At 38.2% G+C, this 19,669-nt stretch overlaps 1 protein-coding gene across 4 annotated transcripts in view; it reads right to left on the bottom strand.

Annotated features, from left to right (window-relative positions):
- The window catches only part of INPP4B (inositol polyphosphate-4-phosphatase type II B), a 704,914-nt gene that overhangs the window by 217,841 nt on the left and 467,404 nt on the right, over positions 1-19,669 (bottom strand). For all 4 annotated transcript variants that reach the window (XM_040250456.1, XM_040250457.1, XM_040250454.1 and 1 more), the window contains one exon: positions 9,500-9,647. In XM_040250456.1, coding sequence (XP_040106390.1) covers positions 9,500-9,647 — 148 coding nt within the window. The remainder of the gene's footprint in view (positions 1-9,499; positions 9,648-19,669) is intronic.

Here is a 19,669-nt window from a genome sequence, read left to right as displayed (position 1 = left end):
TGTTTTCCAGTTTCTGCTTTAGTTAATTTTGTTCTTAACTGGTAAATATAATTTTTGGTTTCCTTTGTTTGCCAGGTCAATCTACTGTACTTTATTTTACTTGGACTGTTTTGACTTTGCTTATGGGTATATATACATATGTGTACATTCCATTATTTTAATTATCATATACCTGATTTTGTAACTGCCATATGTTTGGGGTTTGTCTTTGGTTTCTCATTTTTGGGTATTTGCCTTAATCTCACTTAATGCCCCTAAAAAAACACTTGTGGAATCTTTGTTCCTGACCAGAGATCAAGCTCTGAGCCTTTGGAGTGGGAGCACTGACTCCAAGAGACCCTAGGCTACCAGAGAGCTAACCCTAGGGAGTATCAGATAGTGAGAAATGACACAAAGGAAACCACTTGAACACAAGACCTGGCATCATCACAATACCAGCAGCACCCTGTGCAGGACGCTTCATCTAAACAACAAACAACAAAAAAATACAAACCCAATTATCAGCAGACAGGATTACCACCTCAGACTTGCACTTCAGAGTAAAAACAAGCAAACAAACAAACTCAGCACAAATCTCACCCTATAGGAAGCTTACACAAACCCCTGGATCAACGTTAGGAGGGCAGAAACCAAAAGGAAGAAAGAATTCAGCCTTAAAGCCAGGGAAAAGGACACCTCAAACACAATAAGTTATTATATATATATATAAAATGAGAAGCCAAAGAAACACCACACAAATGAAGGAACAAATTAGAAACACAGAAGTCCAAATAAATAAAGCGGAAATAGGCAAACTACCCAAAAAAGAATTCAGAATAATGACAGTAAAGATGATTAAAAAAACCTTGAAAACAAAATGGATAAAATGCCAGAATCAGTTAACAAATACCTAGAAGAATTAAAGAATAAACATACAAACAACACAATTACTGAAATTAAAAATACTCCAGAAGGAATCAGTAGCAGAATATCTAAAGCAGAAAAATGAATCAGTGAGCTGGAAGATAAAATGGTGGAAATAACTTCTGAAGAGCAGAATAAAGTAAAGAGAATGAAAAGAACTGAGGATGGTCTCAGAGACCTCTGCTGCCACTGCTGCTGCTAAGTCGCTTCAGTCGTGTCTGACTCTGTGGGACCCCATAGACGGCAGCCCACCAGGCTCCCTCATCCCTGGGATTCTCCAGGCAAGAACACTGGAGTGGGTTGCCATTTCCTTCTTCAGTGCATGAAAGTGAAAAATGAAAGTGAAAGTGAAGTCGCTTAGCGACCCTGTGGACTGAAGCCTACCAGGCTCCTCTGTCCATGGGATTTTCCAGGCAAGAGTACTAGAGTGGATTGCCACTGCCTTCTCCACAGAGACCTCTGGGACAATATCAAATGCACCAACATTCTAATTATAGGGGTCCCAGAAGAAGAGAAAAAGAAAGGGTATGAGAAAATTTTTGAAGAGATTATAGTTGAAAAATTCCCCAATATTAAAAAGGAAATAGTCAATCAAGTCCAAGAGGCACAAACAGTCCCACACAGGATTAACCCAAGGCGAAACACACCAAGACACATACTAATCAAACTAATAGTCTAAATACAAAAAAGAATATTAAAAGCAGTAAGGGAGAAGTAACATACAAGAGAAACCCCATATACTTAACAGTTGATCTTTCAGCAGAAACTCTGCAGGCCAGAAGGGAATGACAGGATATATTTAAAGTACTGAAAGGAAAAAAATCTACAACCAAGATTACTATATCTGGCAAGGATCTCATTCAAAATTGATGGAGAAATTAAAAAGCTTTTCAGACAAACAAAAGTTAAGAGAATTCAGTACCACCAAACCAGCTTTACAACAAATGTTAAAGGGACTTATATCATGAAGAAATATGAGAGAAGAAAAAAGATCTACAAAACATCCCAAATAATTAAGAAAAACACATATATCAATAATTACTTTAAATGTAAATGGATTAAATTCTCCAACCAAAAGACACAGACTGGCTGAATGGATACAAAAACAAGACCCATATATATGCTGTCTACAAGACACTCACTTCAGACCTCAAGACATATATAGACTGAAAGTGAGAGGATGGAAAAATATATTCCATGCAAATGGGAAGCAAAAGAAAGCTGGAGTAGCAATCCTCATCTCAGACAAAATAGACCTTAAAATAAAGAATATTACAAGAGATAAGGGAGGACACTACATAATGATCAAGAGATCAATCCAAGAGGAAGACATAATGACTGTAAATATCTATGCACCCAACACAGGAGCATCTCAATATATAAGACAAGCACTAGCAGATATAAGGCAATGGCACCCCACTCCAGTACTCCTGCCTGGAGTATCCCATGGACGGAGGAGCCTGGTGGGCTGCAGTCCATGGGGTTCCTGGGAGTCGGACACGACTGAGTGACTTCACTTTGACTTTTCACTTTCATGCATTGGAGAAGGAAATGGCAACCCACTCCAGTATTCTTGCCTAGAGAATCCCAGGGATGAGGGAGCCCGGTGGGCTGCCATCTATGGGGTCGCACAGAGTTGGACACGACTGAAGCGACTTAGCAGTAGCAGCAGCAGATATAAAAGGAGAAACTGACAGTAACACAATAATAGTAGGATTAACACCCTAATCATACCAATGAGTAGATCATCAAAATAAAATTAATACGGAAATACAAGCCTTAAATGATTCGTTAGATGAGATGGATCTCATTGATATCTTCAGGAAATTCCATTCAAATGCGGAAGAATACAACTTCTCAGGTGTATTATATATGTACAAAGAACATTCTCCAGGATAGACCACATCCTGGGTCACAAATCAAACCTTAGTATATTTAAGAAAGTTAAAATTGTATCGAGCATCTTCTCCGACCACAACGTTAAGAGACTAGATATCAATTCCAAGAAAAAAATTTTAAGAAACACAAACACATGGAGATTAAACAATACATTTCTAAATAACCAAAAGGTTACTGAAGAAATCAAAAGGGAAATCAAAAATTTTCTAGAAACAAATGACAATGAAAACGTGACAACTCAAAATGCATGGGATGCAGCAGAAGCACTTCTAAGAGGGAAGCAGTCAAGTGAAGTCGCTCAGTTGTGCCCGACTCCTAGAGACCCCAGAGACTGTTGCCCACCAGGCTCCTCCGTCCATGGGATTCTCCAGGCAAGAGTGCTGCAGTGGGGTGCCATTGCCTTCTCCAGGGGAGCTTCCCAACCCAGGGATCGAACTCGGGTCTCCCACATTGCAGGCAGACGCTTTACCGTCTGAGCCACCAGGGAAGCCTAAGTTATAGCAATACAATCCTGCCTCAAGAAACAAGAAAAACACTGAATAGACAACCTAACTTTACACCTAAAAGAACTGGAAAAAGAAGAAGAACAACAACAAAAAATTAGTAGAAGGAAGGAAATCATAAAGGTCTGAGCAGAAATAAATGAAAAAGAAATGAAAGAAACAACAGTAAAGATTAATAAAACTAAAAGCTCATTCTTTGAGAAGATAAAGAAAAAAACCTGACAAACCTTTGGCCAGACTCATCAAGAAAAAGAAAGAAGAATCAAATCAACAAAATTAGAAATGAAAAAGGAGAGGTTTTAACAGACAATGTAGAAATACAAAGGATTATAAGAGACTATTATGAACAACTATATGGCAATAAAATGGATAACCTGGAAGAAATGGACAGATTATTAGAAAAGTTCAACCTTCTAAGACTGCACCAGGAGGAAACAGAAATTACGAACAACCCAATTACAAGCACTGAAATTGAAGCTGTGATCAAAAATCTCCCAAAAAACAAAAGCTTAGGACCAGATGGCTTCGCAGGAGAATTCTATCAAACACTTAGAGAAGAGCTAATGTGTGTCCTTCTAAAATTCTTTCAAAAAACTGCAGAGGAAGGAACACTTCCAAACTCATTCTATAAGGCCAACATCACCCTGATACCAAAACCAAAGAGTACACAAAAAAGAAAACTATAGGCCAGTATCACTGATGAAAATAGATGCAAAAATCCTCAACAAAATTTTAGCAAACAGAATACAGCAACACATCAAAAAGTTCATACACCATGATTAAGTTGGGTTTATTCCAGGGATGCAAGGATTCTTCAATATACGTAAATCAATCAATGTGGTACCCCATAGTAACAAACTGAAAGGTAAAAAACATATGATAATTTCAATAGATGCATAAAAAGCCTTTGACAAAATTCAGCACCCATTTATGATTAAAACTCATCAAAGAACGTGCATAGAAGGAACCTACCTCAACATAGTAAAGGCCATATATGATAAGTCTCCAGCACACATTATTCTCAATGGTAAAAAACTGAAAGCATTCCCCCTAAGATCAGAAACAAGAAAAGGGTGTCCACTTTCCCCACTATTATTCAAAATAGTTCTGGAAGTCCTAGCTACAGCAATCAGAGAAGAAAAAGAAATAAAAGGAATACAGATCAGAAAAGAAGAAGCAAAGCTCTCACTGTTTGCAGATGGCATGATACTGTACATAAAAATCCCTAAAGATAGTATCAGAAAATTCCTAGAGCTAATCAGTGAATTTAGCAAAGCTGCAGGATACAAAATCAATACACAGAAATCACTTGCATTTCTATATATTAACAATGAAAAATCAGAAAGAGAAATTAAGGAATCAATCCCATTCACCACTGCATCAAAAATGATTAAATATCTAGGAATAAACTTACCTAAGGAGACAAAGTTATGACCACCTAGATAGCATATTGAAAAGCAGAAACATTACTTTGCCAACAAAGGTCTGTCTAGTCAAGGCTACGGTTTGTCCAGTGGTCATGTATGGATGTGAGAGCTGGACTGTGAAGAAGGCTGAGCGCCGAAGAATTGATGCTTTTGAACTGTGGTGTTGGAGAAGACTCTTGAGAGTCCCTTGGACTGCAAGGAGATCCAACCAGTCCATTCTGAAGGTGATAAGCCCTGGGATTTCTTTGGAAGGAATGATGCTGAAGCTGAAACTCCAATACTTTGGCCACCTCATGCAAAGAGTTGACTAATTGGAAAAGACTCTGATGCTGGGAGGGATTGGGGGCAGGAGGAGAAGGGGACGACAGAGGATGAGATGGCTGGATGACATAACTGACGCGATGGACGTGGGTCTGAGTGAACTCCAGGAGTTGGTGATGGACAGGGAGGCCTGGCGTGCTGCGGTTCATGGGGTCGCAAAGAGTTGGACATGACTGAGTGACTGAACTGAACTGAACTGAAGGAGACAAAAGAACTTTTCTTTTTACATAGAAAATTATAAGACACTGGTCAAAGAAATAAAAAATGAAACAAACAGATGGAGAGATATCCCATGTTCCTGGGTAGGAAGAATCAATATTATAAAAATGACTATATTACCAAATGCAATCTACAGATTCAATGTGATACCAATCAAATTACCAAAGACATATTTCACAGAACTAGAAGAAAAAGTTTCGCAACTCATATGGAAACACAAAAGACGCCGAATAGCCAAAGCAGTCCTGAAAAAGAAGAATGGAGCTGAAGGAATCAAGCTTCCTGACTTCAGATTATACTACAAAGCCACAGTCTTCAAGACAGTACGGTACTGGCATAAAAAACAGAAATACAGACCAATGGGACAAGATAGAAAGCCCAGAAATAAACCCAAGCACCTATGGGTACCTTGTATTTGACAAAGGAGGCAACAATATGTAATGGGGCAAAGGCAGCCTCTTCAATAAATGGTGCTGGGAAATCTGGACAGCTACATGCAAAAGAATGAAATTAGAACACTTCCTAACACCATACACAAAGATAAACTCAAGATGGATTAAAGACCTAAATGTAAGACCAGAAACTATAAAACTCTTACAGGAAAACAGAGGCAGAACACCCAATGACATAAATCAAAGCAAGATCTTCTATGACCTACCTCCTAGAGTAATGGAAATAAAAATAAAAGTAAACAAGTAGGACTTGATTAAACTTAAAAGCTTTTGCACAGCAAAGGAAACTATAACCAAGGTGAAGAGACAACCTTCAGAATGGGAGAAAATAACAGCAAATGAAACAACTGACAAAGGATTAATTCCAAAATATACAAGCAGTTCATACAACTCAATACCAGAAAAACAAACAACCCAATCAAAACGTGGGCAAAAGAACTAAACAGACATTTCTCCAAAGAAGACATACAGATGGCTAAAAAACACATGAAAACATGATCAACAATGCTCACTATTAGAGAAAAGGAAATCAAAACAATGTGATATCACCTCACTCTGCTCAGAATGGCCATCATCAAAAAGTCTATAAATAATAAATGCTGGAGAGGGTGTGGAGAAAAGGGAATGCTCTTGCACTGTTTGTGGGCATGTAAATTGATACAGTGACTATGGAAGACATATGGAGAGGATCTGGGTGGACTCCAGGAGTTGGTGGTGGACAGGGAGGCCTGGCATGCTGTGATTCATGGGGTCACGGGGAGTCGGACGCGACTGGGCGACTGAACTGAACTGAACTGAGGTACCATAGATACAGTTTTGCCTTGTGTCTATTGAGAAGTTTGAGTGAGGTTGGTGTAAACTGTAAAATTATGACTACATTCATTTGATTGGATATGGCTTCCAATTATTTATATAATTGGTTTTGGAGATATCATGGGAAGTCAGTTTCCCCAAGGGAAATTGGGGTCCATGAAACATGAACTGTCTTCGATCCATGGGAATCACTTTCTGCTTTTTCTGGCTTTGGATTTAACTTGTTTAGATATCTCATACTAGTGGAATCACAGAACGTTTGTCCTTTTTTGGTCTGGTTTATTTCACTTAATATAATGACCATAAGGTTCGTCCACATTGTAGCACTGTCAGGATTACCGACTTTGAAGGGCCGAATCAGATTCCATTGTGTGTATACCACAGTTTGTTTATGGAATTGGCTGCCACGGACACTTAGATTACTTCTGTTTGTTTGCCAGTGTGAATCATGCTGTTGTGACTACGACTGCAGAAGTATGCATTTTTTCAGCCCCTTTTCCCAAGCCTTTTGGGTACATAGCGTGAATTAGAATTGAACTGTGTATTTATTCCATGTGGTAGTTTTGGAGTAATTTCTGTAATGTCTTGCACAGTGACAGCACCATGCAATGTACTATTTTGTATGGTAGAATACCGTTCAAGCTTTTGAATATACCCTGTGTTGCATATTCAGTCACCCACCGATGAACACTTGAACGGGTTCTACCTTTGAGCTATTGTGAATAATGTCACTATGAATATCTGTGTACCAGTTTTTGTTTGAATTATTAATAAATACATATTACTATATATGAAAGAAAAAAAAAAAAAAACTAGGAATAAAACCACCAAATGACCCAGCAATGGCACTCCTAGGCATATATCCTGAGGAAACCAAAATGGAAAAAGACACATGTATCCCATTGTTCATTGCAGCACTATTTACAATAGCTAGAACATGGAAATAACCTAGATGTCCATCAACAGATGACTGGATAAAGAAGTTGTGGTACATATACACAACGGAATATTACTCAGCCATAAAAAGGAACACCTTTGAGTCAGTTCTAATGAGGTGGATGAACCTAGAACCTATTATACAGAGTGAAATGAGTCATAAAGAGAAAGATAAATATTGTATATTAACACAAATATACAGACTCTAGAAAAATGGTTCTGAAGAATTTACTTACAGGGCAGCAATGGAGAAACAGACATAGAGACTAGACTTATGGGCATGGGGAGAAGGGAGGAGATGGTTGAGATGTATGGAAAGAATAAGATGGAAACTTACATTACCATATGTTAAATAGCCAGCGGGAATTAGATGTATAGCTAAGATACTCAAACAGGGGGCTCTCTATCAGCCTAGAGGGGTGGGATGGGGAGGGAGATGGAAGGGAAGTTCAGAAGGGAGGGCATATATGTATACCTACGGTTAGTCAAGGCTATGGTTTTTCCAGTGGTCATGTATGGATGTGAGAGTTGGACTGTGAAGAAGGCTGAGTGCCGAAGAATTGATGCTTTTGAACTGTGGTGTTGGAGAAGACTCTTGAGAGTCCCTTGGACTGCAAGGAGATCCAACCAGTCCATTCTGAAGGAGATCAGCCCTGGGATTTCTTTGGAAGGAATGGTGCTAAAGCTGAAACTCCAGTACTTTGGCCACCTCATGCAAAGAGTTGACTCATTGGAAAAGACTCTGATGCTGGGAGGGATTGGAGGTAGTAGGAGAAGGGGACGACAGAGGATGAGATGGCTGGATGGCATCACTGATGTGATGGACGTGGGTCTGAGTGAACTCCGGGAGTTGGTGATGGACAGGGAGGCCTGGCGTGCTGCAGTTCATGGGGCTGCAGAGAGTCGGACATTACTGAACGACTGAACTGAACTGATGGCTGATTCAGGTTGAGATTTGACAGAAAACAACAAAATTCTGTAAAGCAATTATCCTTCAATAAAAAAAATTTTTTTAATGTGTAAGCTATAAATGAGGATCACACATGTGATGAAAAATTTTCAAGTGCTTAGTAGTCATATTTAAAGAGCAAAAAGAGATGCATATAAAATAATATATTGTATCTAACACCAATATAGGCAAAATGTTATTCAACCTTTCATTATAAAATTGGTCTTTTCCATTTGTGTGTGAAGAATTTGAAAACTGGTTTGTATTTTACACATATTTAACATCTCAAAGTGAACTATTCATACTGCAAGTGATTAACAGTTCTAGCAGCCAAACATACTGGACAACGCCAGTCTTGATTTTTATGTTACCATCATACTTTACGACGTGAAATAAGTCAGACAGAGAAAGACAAATATATTATACTGCTTATATTCAGAATCTTAGAAAAATAATATGAATGAACTTACTTATAAAATAGAAAGACTCACAAACTTAGAAAACAAACTATGGTTACCAAAGGGGAAAGGTGAGGTGTGCGATAAATTGAGAGTTTCGGATTAACAGATACACACTGGGGTGTATAAAATGAATAAGCAGTAGGGTCCTACTGTAGAGCTCAGGGAATTGTACTCAATATTGTGTAATGACCTATATGGGAAAAGAATCTGAAGAAGAATGGATATATATGTGTATATGGGCTTCCCCAGTGACTCAGCAGTAATGCAGGAGCTCCAGGAGACATAGGTTTGATTCTCGAGTCAGGAAGAGTCCCTGGAGGAGGGCATAGCAACCCACTGTAGTACTCTAGCTGGGAAAATCCCGTGGACAAAGGAGCCTGGTGGGCTACAGTCCATGCGGTTGCAAAGAGTCAGACACGACTGAAGCCACTTAGCATACATACATATATGTATAACTGAATCACTTACTGCACACCAGAAACTAACACAATCTTGTAAATCAATGGCAGTCCAATATAAAATAAAACTTTAAAAGAAGACCAAAATAAAAAAAGAGAAAATGTTTTATAGAAAAAGTAATTAATGTAAGAGATGATCATAAACCATTTTCTCTTACCTACACAAATCTTCTTTGATTTGAAGAGAGATCAATTCCTTAGGAATATGAAAAGAAAGTATGCTCTCTGACATCTGCTCCCGGATTTGCATCCACTTATTGTCAGAAGTGGGAAATCTGTATAATTTACACACTGGGTTCTTTAACACTGGAAAAGGAGACAAAAATCAAGGTTAATAGTTAGATTATAAAGATATGTCCATTAGGTAAAGATCAATTAACAAAATCATTAATCGCGCTAGCATTCTAATTATTTATTTGATGAAAAATTTTTATTATAACCCATAGTGTATTTCAGTTCCTAAGAATTTTCTCCATACACTTTATTTTTTTCAGTAGCTTCTGGGACATCAGTCTTTATTAAATTAAAAAGTGATATATCAAATTCCAGTTCATAAAGTGGCCACTGTGGTTCTCTGATATACTGCCTAATAATTCTTTTCCCTTCTAAAGATTTTCTTATAGTATAGGTATTTATAACCATAGATGAAAATATATGGATTTATATATCATACATACTTTGAAAAAATATATTTCTGAATTTCTTCCAATCACTCTTAGTCAACTTTACCCACTTACATAGTAGGTGACAACTGATATGTTTTATTAAAGGTTCTAAATGACCCTACTACCAAAGTGACTTATTTCTTAAATGTCAAAAGGTTTATTCCTAGTTTAAGATCTATTAAAATTCAAATATTATTCATACTTCAGTGCCACTAAGTCAATAACACACTTTCCTGAAGCCATATGTTATTAGAAGCAGAACAGGGAGACTACAGAACAAACTGAATATTTGGGGTGGATGGGCAGTGATTAGGAGAAAACCAACATGGTCATGTCATTAAGGATTTTAAGGGATTAAAAGAAAAAGTGTAAGACTAGATATTAAGATCATACTTGAGACACCTTTTATGAGGCCAGCACTACCAAGCCCTACATTTCAGGGCAAGGTTTTATCTCCACTGCCGTTGGGCAATGAATGTAAGAGAAATACATCAAAGTTTAGTGAACAACAAAATATCACGTCAATCACCAGTCAAGTATCTAGGATTATTTGGCTCCAGTTTACCAATAAAGCTAACTAAAAACAGAATTTGATATTGAAGTGGATGAAAGACTTTACTAATGCCCAGCCTAGAATGTGGCCCAAGTCTCTTCAATGTATAGAGTAAAACACCTTTCAACATTTCAGAGTTCCAAAAGCCTGTGAATGCATGTGCGCTAAGTCACTTCAGTTGTATCTGACCATTTGCAACCCTATGGACTGTAGCTTGCCAGGTGCCTCTGTCCATGAGGTTCTCCAGGCAAGAATACTGGAGTGACTCACCATGCCCTCCTCCAGGGGATCTTCCTGACCCAGGGATAAAATCTGTGTCTCCTGCATTGGCAGGCAGGTTCTTTACCACTAGCACCATCTGGGAAGCCAATAAGCCTGTACCACATTTATTACTTGGATAAATATATATACATACACATACTTACACACATACATATATATTTCTGAGCATTAAAATGAGGAACTATTCATCCATTCTGCAACCACCATTCTCAGTGGCTCAGTCTGGACATTATCATTGTTAAGGAGGTACCATCTCACACCGGTCAGAATGGCTGCCATCCAAAAGTCTGCTGCTGCTGCTAAGTTGCTGCAGTCGTGTCCGACTTTGTGCGACCCCATAGACGGCAGCCTACCAGGCTCCCCAGTCCCTGGGATTCTCCAGGCAAGAACACTGGAGTGGGTTCCAAAAGTCTACAAACAATAAATGCTGGAGAGGGTGTGGAGAAAAGGGAACCCTCTTACACTGTTGGTGGGAATGCAAACTATGGAGAATGCCACTATGTAGAACAGTGTGGAGATTCCTTAAAAAACTGGAAATAGCAAACCCACTGCTGGACATACACACTGAGGAAACCAGAATTGAAAGAGACACATGTACCCCAATGTTCATTGTAGCACTGTTTATAACAGCCAGGACATGGAAGGAACTTAGATGTCCATCAGCAGACGAATGGATAAGAAAGTTGTGGTACAAATACACAATGGAATATTACTCAGTCATTAAAAAGAATACATTTGAATCAGTTCTAATGAGGTGGATGAAACTGGAGCCTATTAAACAGAGTGAAATAAGTCAGAAAGAAAAACACCAATACAGTATACTAACACATATATATGGAATTTAGAAAGATGGTAATGATGACCCTATATGCGAGACAGCAAAAGAGACACAGATTTATAGAACAGTTTTTTGGACTCTGTGGGAGAAGGCAAGGGTGGGATGATTTGAGAGAATAGCACTGAAACATGTATATTATCATATGTGAAACAGATCGCCAGTCCAGGTTCAATGCATGAGACAGGGTGCTCAGGGCTGGTGCACTGGGATGACCGTGAGGGATGGGATGGGGAGGGAGGTGGGAGGGGGGTTCAGGATGGGGAACAGATGTACACCCATAGCTGATTCATGTCAATGTATGGCAAAAACCACTACAATACTGTAAAGAAATTAGCCTCCAATTAAAATTTCAAAAAAAGTACATCAGAAACCTTGATAGCATACATGTCATTCTTCAATAACCAGATCCAAAGCTCGCAGTACACTTCTCTATTTCCTGTAAGTGTTATCTAGAATGTGCACTTTTTAAAAACACCAATGTGGTTTAGTCACTAAGTAGCGTCCAATTCTTGCAACCCCATGTGGACTGTAGCCTGCCAGACTCCTCGGTCCACAGAATTCTCCAGGCAAGAATACTGGAGTGGGCTGCCATTTTCTACTTCAGGGGATCTTCCATCCCAGGAATCAACCTGGGTCTCTTGCCACTTCAGGCAGATTCTTTACCCGCTGAGCTACGAAGGAAGATAAAAACACCAATAGAAGCCAGAAAACAGTAGTATATTTCCAGTACGTTGAGAGACAATATTTTAAATCCAGTATTGCATGTCCAAAAAGATTATATTTTTGCCATAAACATGACCTTTAAGTCTTATGAATCAGATTATATCACAGATCATATTTAAGGCTAATTATACTTTCTCATTTTGGTGAATTATAATTGACATAATATTATACTAGTTGCAGGTATATAATGTAATCACTCAGTGTTTATATATAATGTTAAATGATTACCACAATGAGTCTTGTTAACATCTGCCACCATACATAATCACAAATTTTTTCTTGTGATGAGAACTTTAAAAATCTCTCTCAGGAACTTTCAAACATGCAAAACAGTATTATTAACTATAATCATCATGCTGCATATTATGTCCTCAAAACTATTTTATAACTAAAAATCTGCATGTTTTGATACCTTCACTCCCATCCCCTGTCCCTCATCTCTGGAAACCACCGATCTGTCTTTGTATGCATGAGTTCTTTTTTTTTTTTAATTTGTTATGCTTTGGTTTGTTTTCAGCTGCTACATATAGGTGAAATCATACAGTAGCTGTCTTTCTCTGTCTGATATTTCACTTAGCATAATGCCCTCAAGGTCTATCCATGTTGTCACAAATGGCAAGCTTTCATTCTTTTTTATGGCTGAATAATATTCTATTCAGTGCGTATGTGTGATCTGTGTATCACATTTTTTTATCCATTCATCTATGGACGCTGAGGTTGTTTCCATGCCTTGCCCACTGAAAATAATGCTGCAATGAACGCTGGGATGCATGTATCTTTTTCAATTAATATTTTCATTTACTTTGGATCAATACACAGAAGAGGCAATGCTGGATCATAGGGTAGTTCTTCTTTTAGTTTTTTAGGAAATCTCCATGTTGTTTTCCACAGTGGCAGTACCACTTAACAGTGCCATCAACAGTGCACAAAAGTTTCCTATTCTCCACATCCTTGCCAATAATACTTGTTATATCTTGCATTTTTGATACCCTTTCTAACAGATGTGAGATGGTATTTCACTGTGGTTTTGATCTGCATTTCCCTCATGATTGGTGATGTTAAGTAACTTTTCATGTACTTGCTGGCCACCTTTATGTCTTTGGAAAAACATCTATTCAGATCCTCTGCCCATTTTTAATCAGATTTTTTTGTTGTTGTTATTGAGTTGTAGGAATTCTTTACATAATTTGGATATTTGCCCTTATCAGATATAGTTCCTTTTATATGAAATACAGAAACCTACAACCCATGAAAGAAACTATTTAAGAAACTATTTAAAGATAGTATTTAATTCATCTTTAAAGTGACAATATTTCAAAGATATAAGAATTTTACTAAAACCTCTATTGCCATAGACTTGGAAAATAATATATATATATGTAGGCAATTCAATATATTGTAAGTCAAGTTAAATCATTTATAGGATATTAGGAATTCTAATATAACTAACATGGTCAGGAATATAAATGAATCATTTTATAGGAAGATAAAAACTCAGCCTCTGTCCAAATTTTCCCTTTGTAATCTAAGTAAATATTCAATTACTTGGGTTATCTATATTTAGCACATGTACTGCTTATTAACCTCTGTGTTTTTTTTTTTTTAAGATTACACAGAATCTTTGTATCTTCCAAACCATTAAAAATCCTTGGGTTTTTCTTGCCTTTAATAAAACAATAATTATTTTTAGAAGATTTATACTTTTAATTAGGTTGCAAAATATAATATTTCTTATTTTATTTATCTCAAAACCAGTCCTTCAACTTTTGATTCTATTGTTTCATTTTAATGCTCTTCAATGTATTCTAAATATAAACCTTTGTTGAAATAACATAAGTAGACATCAAGGACAGTATGATTAATGTGCTCTGGGATTCTCCTGTGACCACCCCAGACACAAGGTCCAAGACCCTGTGAAACCACTGCTAGTTTTTATGGAAAACGCTTGAGGCAAATAATAGACAAAACATCAGGTCACTGATCTACCTCCCAGAATTCCCAATAATGTCTCCAATCTAACTTTCATGCTATACATTCTAAGCTTTTGAAACTCATAAATCTCTAAACAGTGATACTAAATTTTAGATAGTTACAAGGGTCTCAGTGCAGACGTAGTGGAATCCACTTTACACCCCAGTTTGATCCAGCAGCACTGCTTATTGAAAACCTACTAAAAGCAAGAACATCTACTCTGTATCCTAAAATGTCATATAACAGAGTAAGACTTAGAAAATAAAAATCAGTATATGGTCTGCAAAGACTATAAAACTCTTAGAGGAAAACATAGGCAGAACACTCTGTGACATAAATCACAGCAAGACCTCTATGATCCACCACCTAGAGTAATAGAAATAAAAACAAGAATGAACAAGTGGGACACAATTAAACTTAAAAACTTTTGTAGAGCAAAGGAAACTATAAACAAGGTGAAAAGGCAACCCTCAGAATGGGAGAAAATAATAGCAAATGAAACAACTGACAAAGGTTTAATTTCTAAAATATACAAGTAGCTCATGCAACTCAATACCAGAAAAATAAACAACCCAGTCAAAAAGTGGGCAAAAGACCTAAGCAGATATTTCTCCAAAGAAGATATATAGATGGCTAACAAATACATGAAAAAATGCTCAACACTACTCATTATTAGAGAAATGCAAATCAAAAGTACAATGAAATATCACCTCACACCAGTCAGAACGGCTGTCATCAAAAAACATACAAACAATAAATGCTGGAGAAGATATGGAGAAAAGAGAACCCTCTTGCACTACTGGTGGGAATGTAAATTGATACAACCACTAAGGAAAACACTATGACGATTCCTTAAAAAATGAGGAATAAAACTACTGTGTGACCCAACAATCCCCCTACTGGATATATTCCTTGAGAAAATCATAACTGAAAAAGACACATGTACCCCAGAGTTCACTGCAGCACTATTTATATTAGCTTGGACACGGAAGCAACCTATCTGCCCACTGACAGAGGAATGGATAAGGAAGCTGTGGTACATATATACGACGCATTACTCAGTCAGAAAAAGGAATGTATTTGAGTCAATGATGATGAGGTGGATGAACCTGGAGCCTCTTATACAGAGTGAAGCAAGTCACAAAGAGAAAAATACAAAGTATATTAACACATACCTACGGAATCTAGAAAGATGGTGGATGAACAGACACAGCAGCATGGAAACATAGACACTACCTTATATAAAACAGATAGCCAGTGGGAACTTCCTGTATGCCTCAGGGAATTCAAACTGGTGCTCTGTGACAACCTAGAGGGGTGGGATGGGATGGGAGGTGGGAGGAAGGTTCAAGAAGGCATGGACATATGTATACCTATGGCTGATTCATACTGATGTATGGCAGAAACCAACACAATACTGTAAAGCAATTATCCTTCAATTAAAAATAAATAAAAAAAATTCAATATATGGTCTGACTTTTAATTACCATGAAATTTGTTCCACTGGTTACAAACAGATCAGAGATGTTCTCAGCTCAAAATTTTGCTGGGTTCGTAGTGGGAAGATTTTTGCCATCCTCACATAAAAGAAAGTCGTGGTATTCATGTATCAAACATTGAACAGTGGGCCATAAGTAACGAATGCTTCTGTCATTTCAGAAATGCTTCTGTCCTATAGCAGAGACACAATTTCAACCATTCTGCACACACAATCCAGCTGTGGAAATGAGCCCACCACTTTCAGCTCTGGCTTTGCACGGATGCCAAATGTTTCTTCATATAAAAGGTGCGTTGCTGACCGTATAATAAGCTCAAGTCACTTCCCACGTGGCTCGGTGGTAAAGAATTCACCTGCCAGTGCAGGAGATGTGGATTTGATTCCTGGGTCAGGAAGATGCCCTGGAGTTGTGCCAACTCACTCCAGTACTCTTGCCTGGAAAATTCCATGGAGAGAGGAGCTTCGTGGGCTACAGTCCATGAGGTCCCAAGAGTCAGATGTGACTGAATACACTAACAACAACTATTTAACATCTATTATAAGTTATTTTTAGAGAGCCCTGCATATATTGTCTTCCTTTTTTCCATTGCTTTTGCCAGAACAACTGCTAAAAATATCATGTGATAGATTCTACCAAGAGAATAACAGTAAAGAGATTTTAGATCCCACCATGGTTCCAATAATGACTTAACTACAATATTGTAAAGTAATTAGCCTCCAATTAAAATGAATACATTCATAAAAAAAAAATAATAAAGTTCTAAGCTAGTCCAGATCTGAACACATTCCCTCTTAGATCTACCCCCTAAGATGAACACAGGGACAGAAGGCAAATGACAGATTTGTTTCTCCTAAAATTTACAGCACAACTCAAATGTCTAGATTGTTTATTCCAGACACTGTAAAGGGCCTTTTTAATAAGGTAGCACACCACCTGCTTTTCTATGGCTTTCAGCAATTGTGGAAGCCAAGTACTTCAGTTCTAAATTACCAAGGTAAAGATGCCAAGGATATGTTCAACAAAGCCAGCACATAGGTGGCACATAAAAAAAGATGGCTGTTCAAGCAACCTGGGGCAGAAAAAGATAAACCAGAGAGGTATCATAGGCTCGATTCTTTTCTATGTCTATGTTGGGACATCAGAGGATTAGACGGAATTTTGGAAATACAGGAGACCCAGGTTCGATCCCTGGGTCAGGAAAATTCCCTGGAGAAGGAAATGGCTACCCACTCCAGTATTCTTGCCTGAATAATTCCATGGACAGAGGAGCCTGGTGGGCTATATGGGGTCGCAAGGAGTCAGACACTGAGCAACTAACACTTTCACTTTACTTTTGGAAATATGGATTCAGGGTTGAAGGGATCATCAAAATGTAAAACAGCTATCTCATCAGGTTGTCTTTAATATAGTTCTCCAGACAAAGCTTATCTGTGATTGTGCTTAGTCACTCAGTAGTGTTCAACTCTTTGCAACCCCATGGACTGTTGCCTGCCAGGCTCCTCTGTCCATGAGAATTCTCCAGTTGAGAATACTGGAGTGGGTTGCCATGCCTTTTTCCAGGGGATCTTCCCAACCCAGGGATGAACACAGATCTCCCACACTGCAGGAGGATTCTTTACCATCTGAGCCACCAGGGAAGCGCTCATCTGTGATTATGTTCATGTAATTTCTTGCCTTCAGGAGGTGGTAGAAATCACATATATAAACGGAACCTAACTTTATTAGCTTCATTCTTTACAAAATCATTATTTTAATGTCCTGTAGATTCTTGTAGAGAATCTGTTCGTTTGGTAGCTTTTAATGCAGTTGTTTAACAGTTTCACTATTCAGCTGAATGTACATGTATTTCCTCTTCTCCAAATGCTGGATAATACTTAGAGAAGATAAGTCTGTAATCCAATTAGATAATGACACTCTCTCATTTGTAGTTGAAAATATCTTAGCTTTATATACACACATCTTAGATGTAGATTAGCTCTTTTTAAGATTAAATGAGATCTAAAAAAAAAACCTAAACAGAAATCACGAAAAGACTGTCCTAAGCATGGTTATAGGAAAGAGAACTTAAGAAAAGATGACAGGAGCTCTGAAAAACAGCAAAGAGAGACCGCTTTTTAAAATAATGAAGATGAAATATACTGTTAAAAAAATTAAGTCCCTCAAATTTTTAAAATTACTTTTCTTTAGGTGTGTCATACAATCTATACTATGTTATTGCTTGTGTTGCTTTGAAGCATCAAAAACATAAGAATAGAAATAGGATATAAGCTGAGTTGGAAAAGTGCCGCTCCCCTTGTGTAGCCAAGCCCACAAGCCCCTAGCACTCCATGTTCAATTCAAGGCCATAAACGAGAAAAACTATTACAGATGTCAGAATAAAACATAAAGGTAATATTTGTGGGAATTTAGTCTCCAACTGGTGATAACTGGTGAGCTCAGTGTGCACAATTTGTATTTTCAACTTCGGTTGGTCAGAGAAGTGATTTGTTTCATTCCCTGTAGTTTCAATGATTTGTTCTATTCATTCTCATCATCCGGTCCCATCACTTCATGGCAAATAGATGGGGAAACAATGGAAACAGTGAAACAGACTGGAAACAGACTTTATTTTCTTGGGCTCCAAAATCACTGCAGATGGTCAGCCATGAAATTAAAAGACATTTGCTCCTTGGAAGAAAAACTATGACAAACACTAGAAAGCATATTAAAAGGCAGAGAAATGACTTTGCTGACAAAGGTCCATATAGTCAAAGCTATGGTTTTTCCAGTAGTCATGTATGGATGTAAGAGTTGGACCATAAAGAAGGCTGAGCACCAAAGAACTGATGCTTTTGAACTGTGGTGTTGGAGAAGACTCTTGAGAGTCTCTTGGACAGCAAGGAGATCAAAGCAGTTAATCCTAAAGGAAATCAGTCCTGAATATTCATTCGAAGGATTGATGCTGAAGGTGAAGCTCCAATACTTTGGCCACTTGATGTGAAGAGCCGACTCGTTAGAAAAGACTCTGATCCTGGGAAAGATGGAAGGTGGGAGGAGAACGGAATGACAGAGGACTAGATGGTTCGATGGTGTCACTGACTCAATAGACATGAATTTGAGCAAGCTCTGGGGATGGTGAAGGACAGGGAAGCCTGTCGTTCTGCAGCCCATGGGGTTACAAAGAGTTGAACACAACTGAGTGACAGAACAACAACAACAACAATTCTAATCCAGTCATTAAAGGAAAGGAAAAATCTAGAAAAGTGTCCCTTTCTGGTTCATCTTTTATGCTGAACAACCTGGAATGACCTGTGCAGTTCATGGAACTCAAGTTGTTTCTTGGCATTTTGCCTCTGCTTAAGGCATTCTCTGAATCTCAAAGGAATGCTCCTTTTTCCTAGCTACAGGTAATTATCCCATAAACTCAGCTCAATGAGTACCTCCTCCAGGAGGTCCTCCTTGACTTCCACCTCCTCCCTCCCTATAGGTATCTCTCCTTGGTACTCCCCATCCCCCTCTCTATCATGGTTCTTACCAGCTGTGCTATAATTGTCTGTTTACTGCTCTGGGCCCCCCATTAAAAGGTAAACTTTGTGAGCACCATGACTGTGCTGTTCTCTTAACCTTCATTTGATCTCCTGATTTCCCAGGCAAGAATATGGGAGTGTGTAGCCACCCCTTTCTCCAGGGGATCTTCCCGACCCAGGGATTGAACTCGCATCTCTGGCCTCTCCTGTACTGGCAGATGGGTTCTTTACCACTGAGCCACCTGGGAAGCCAGTCATTACTTCCCCTAGTAGGAAAACAGAACGGCCCTG

Source organism: Oryx dammah, unplaced genomic scaffold (genome assembly GCF_014754425.2).
Source record: "Oryx dammah isolate SB20612 unplaced genomic scaffold, SCBI_Odam_1.1 HiC_scaffold_12, whole genome shotgun sequence".
In the NCBI taxonomy this organism is placed as follows: domain Eukaryota; kingdom Metazoa; phylum Chordata; class Mammalia; order Artiodactyla; family Bovidae; genus Oryx; species Oryx dammah.
This window is presented reverse-complemented; position numbering and strand designations above follow the sequence as displayed.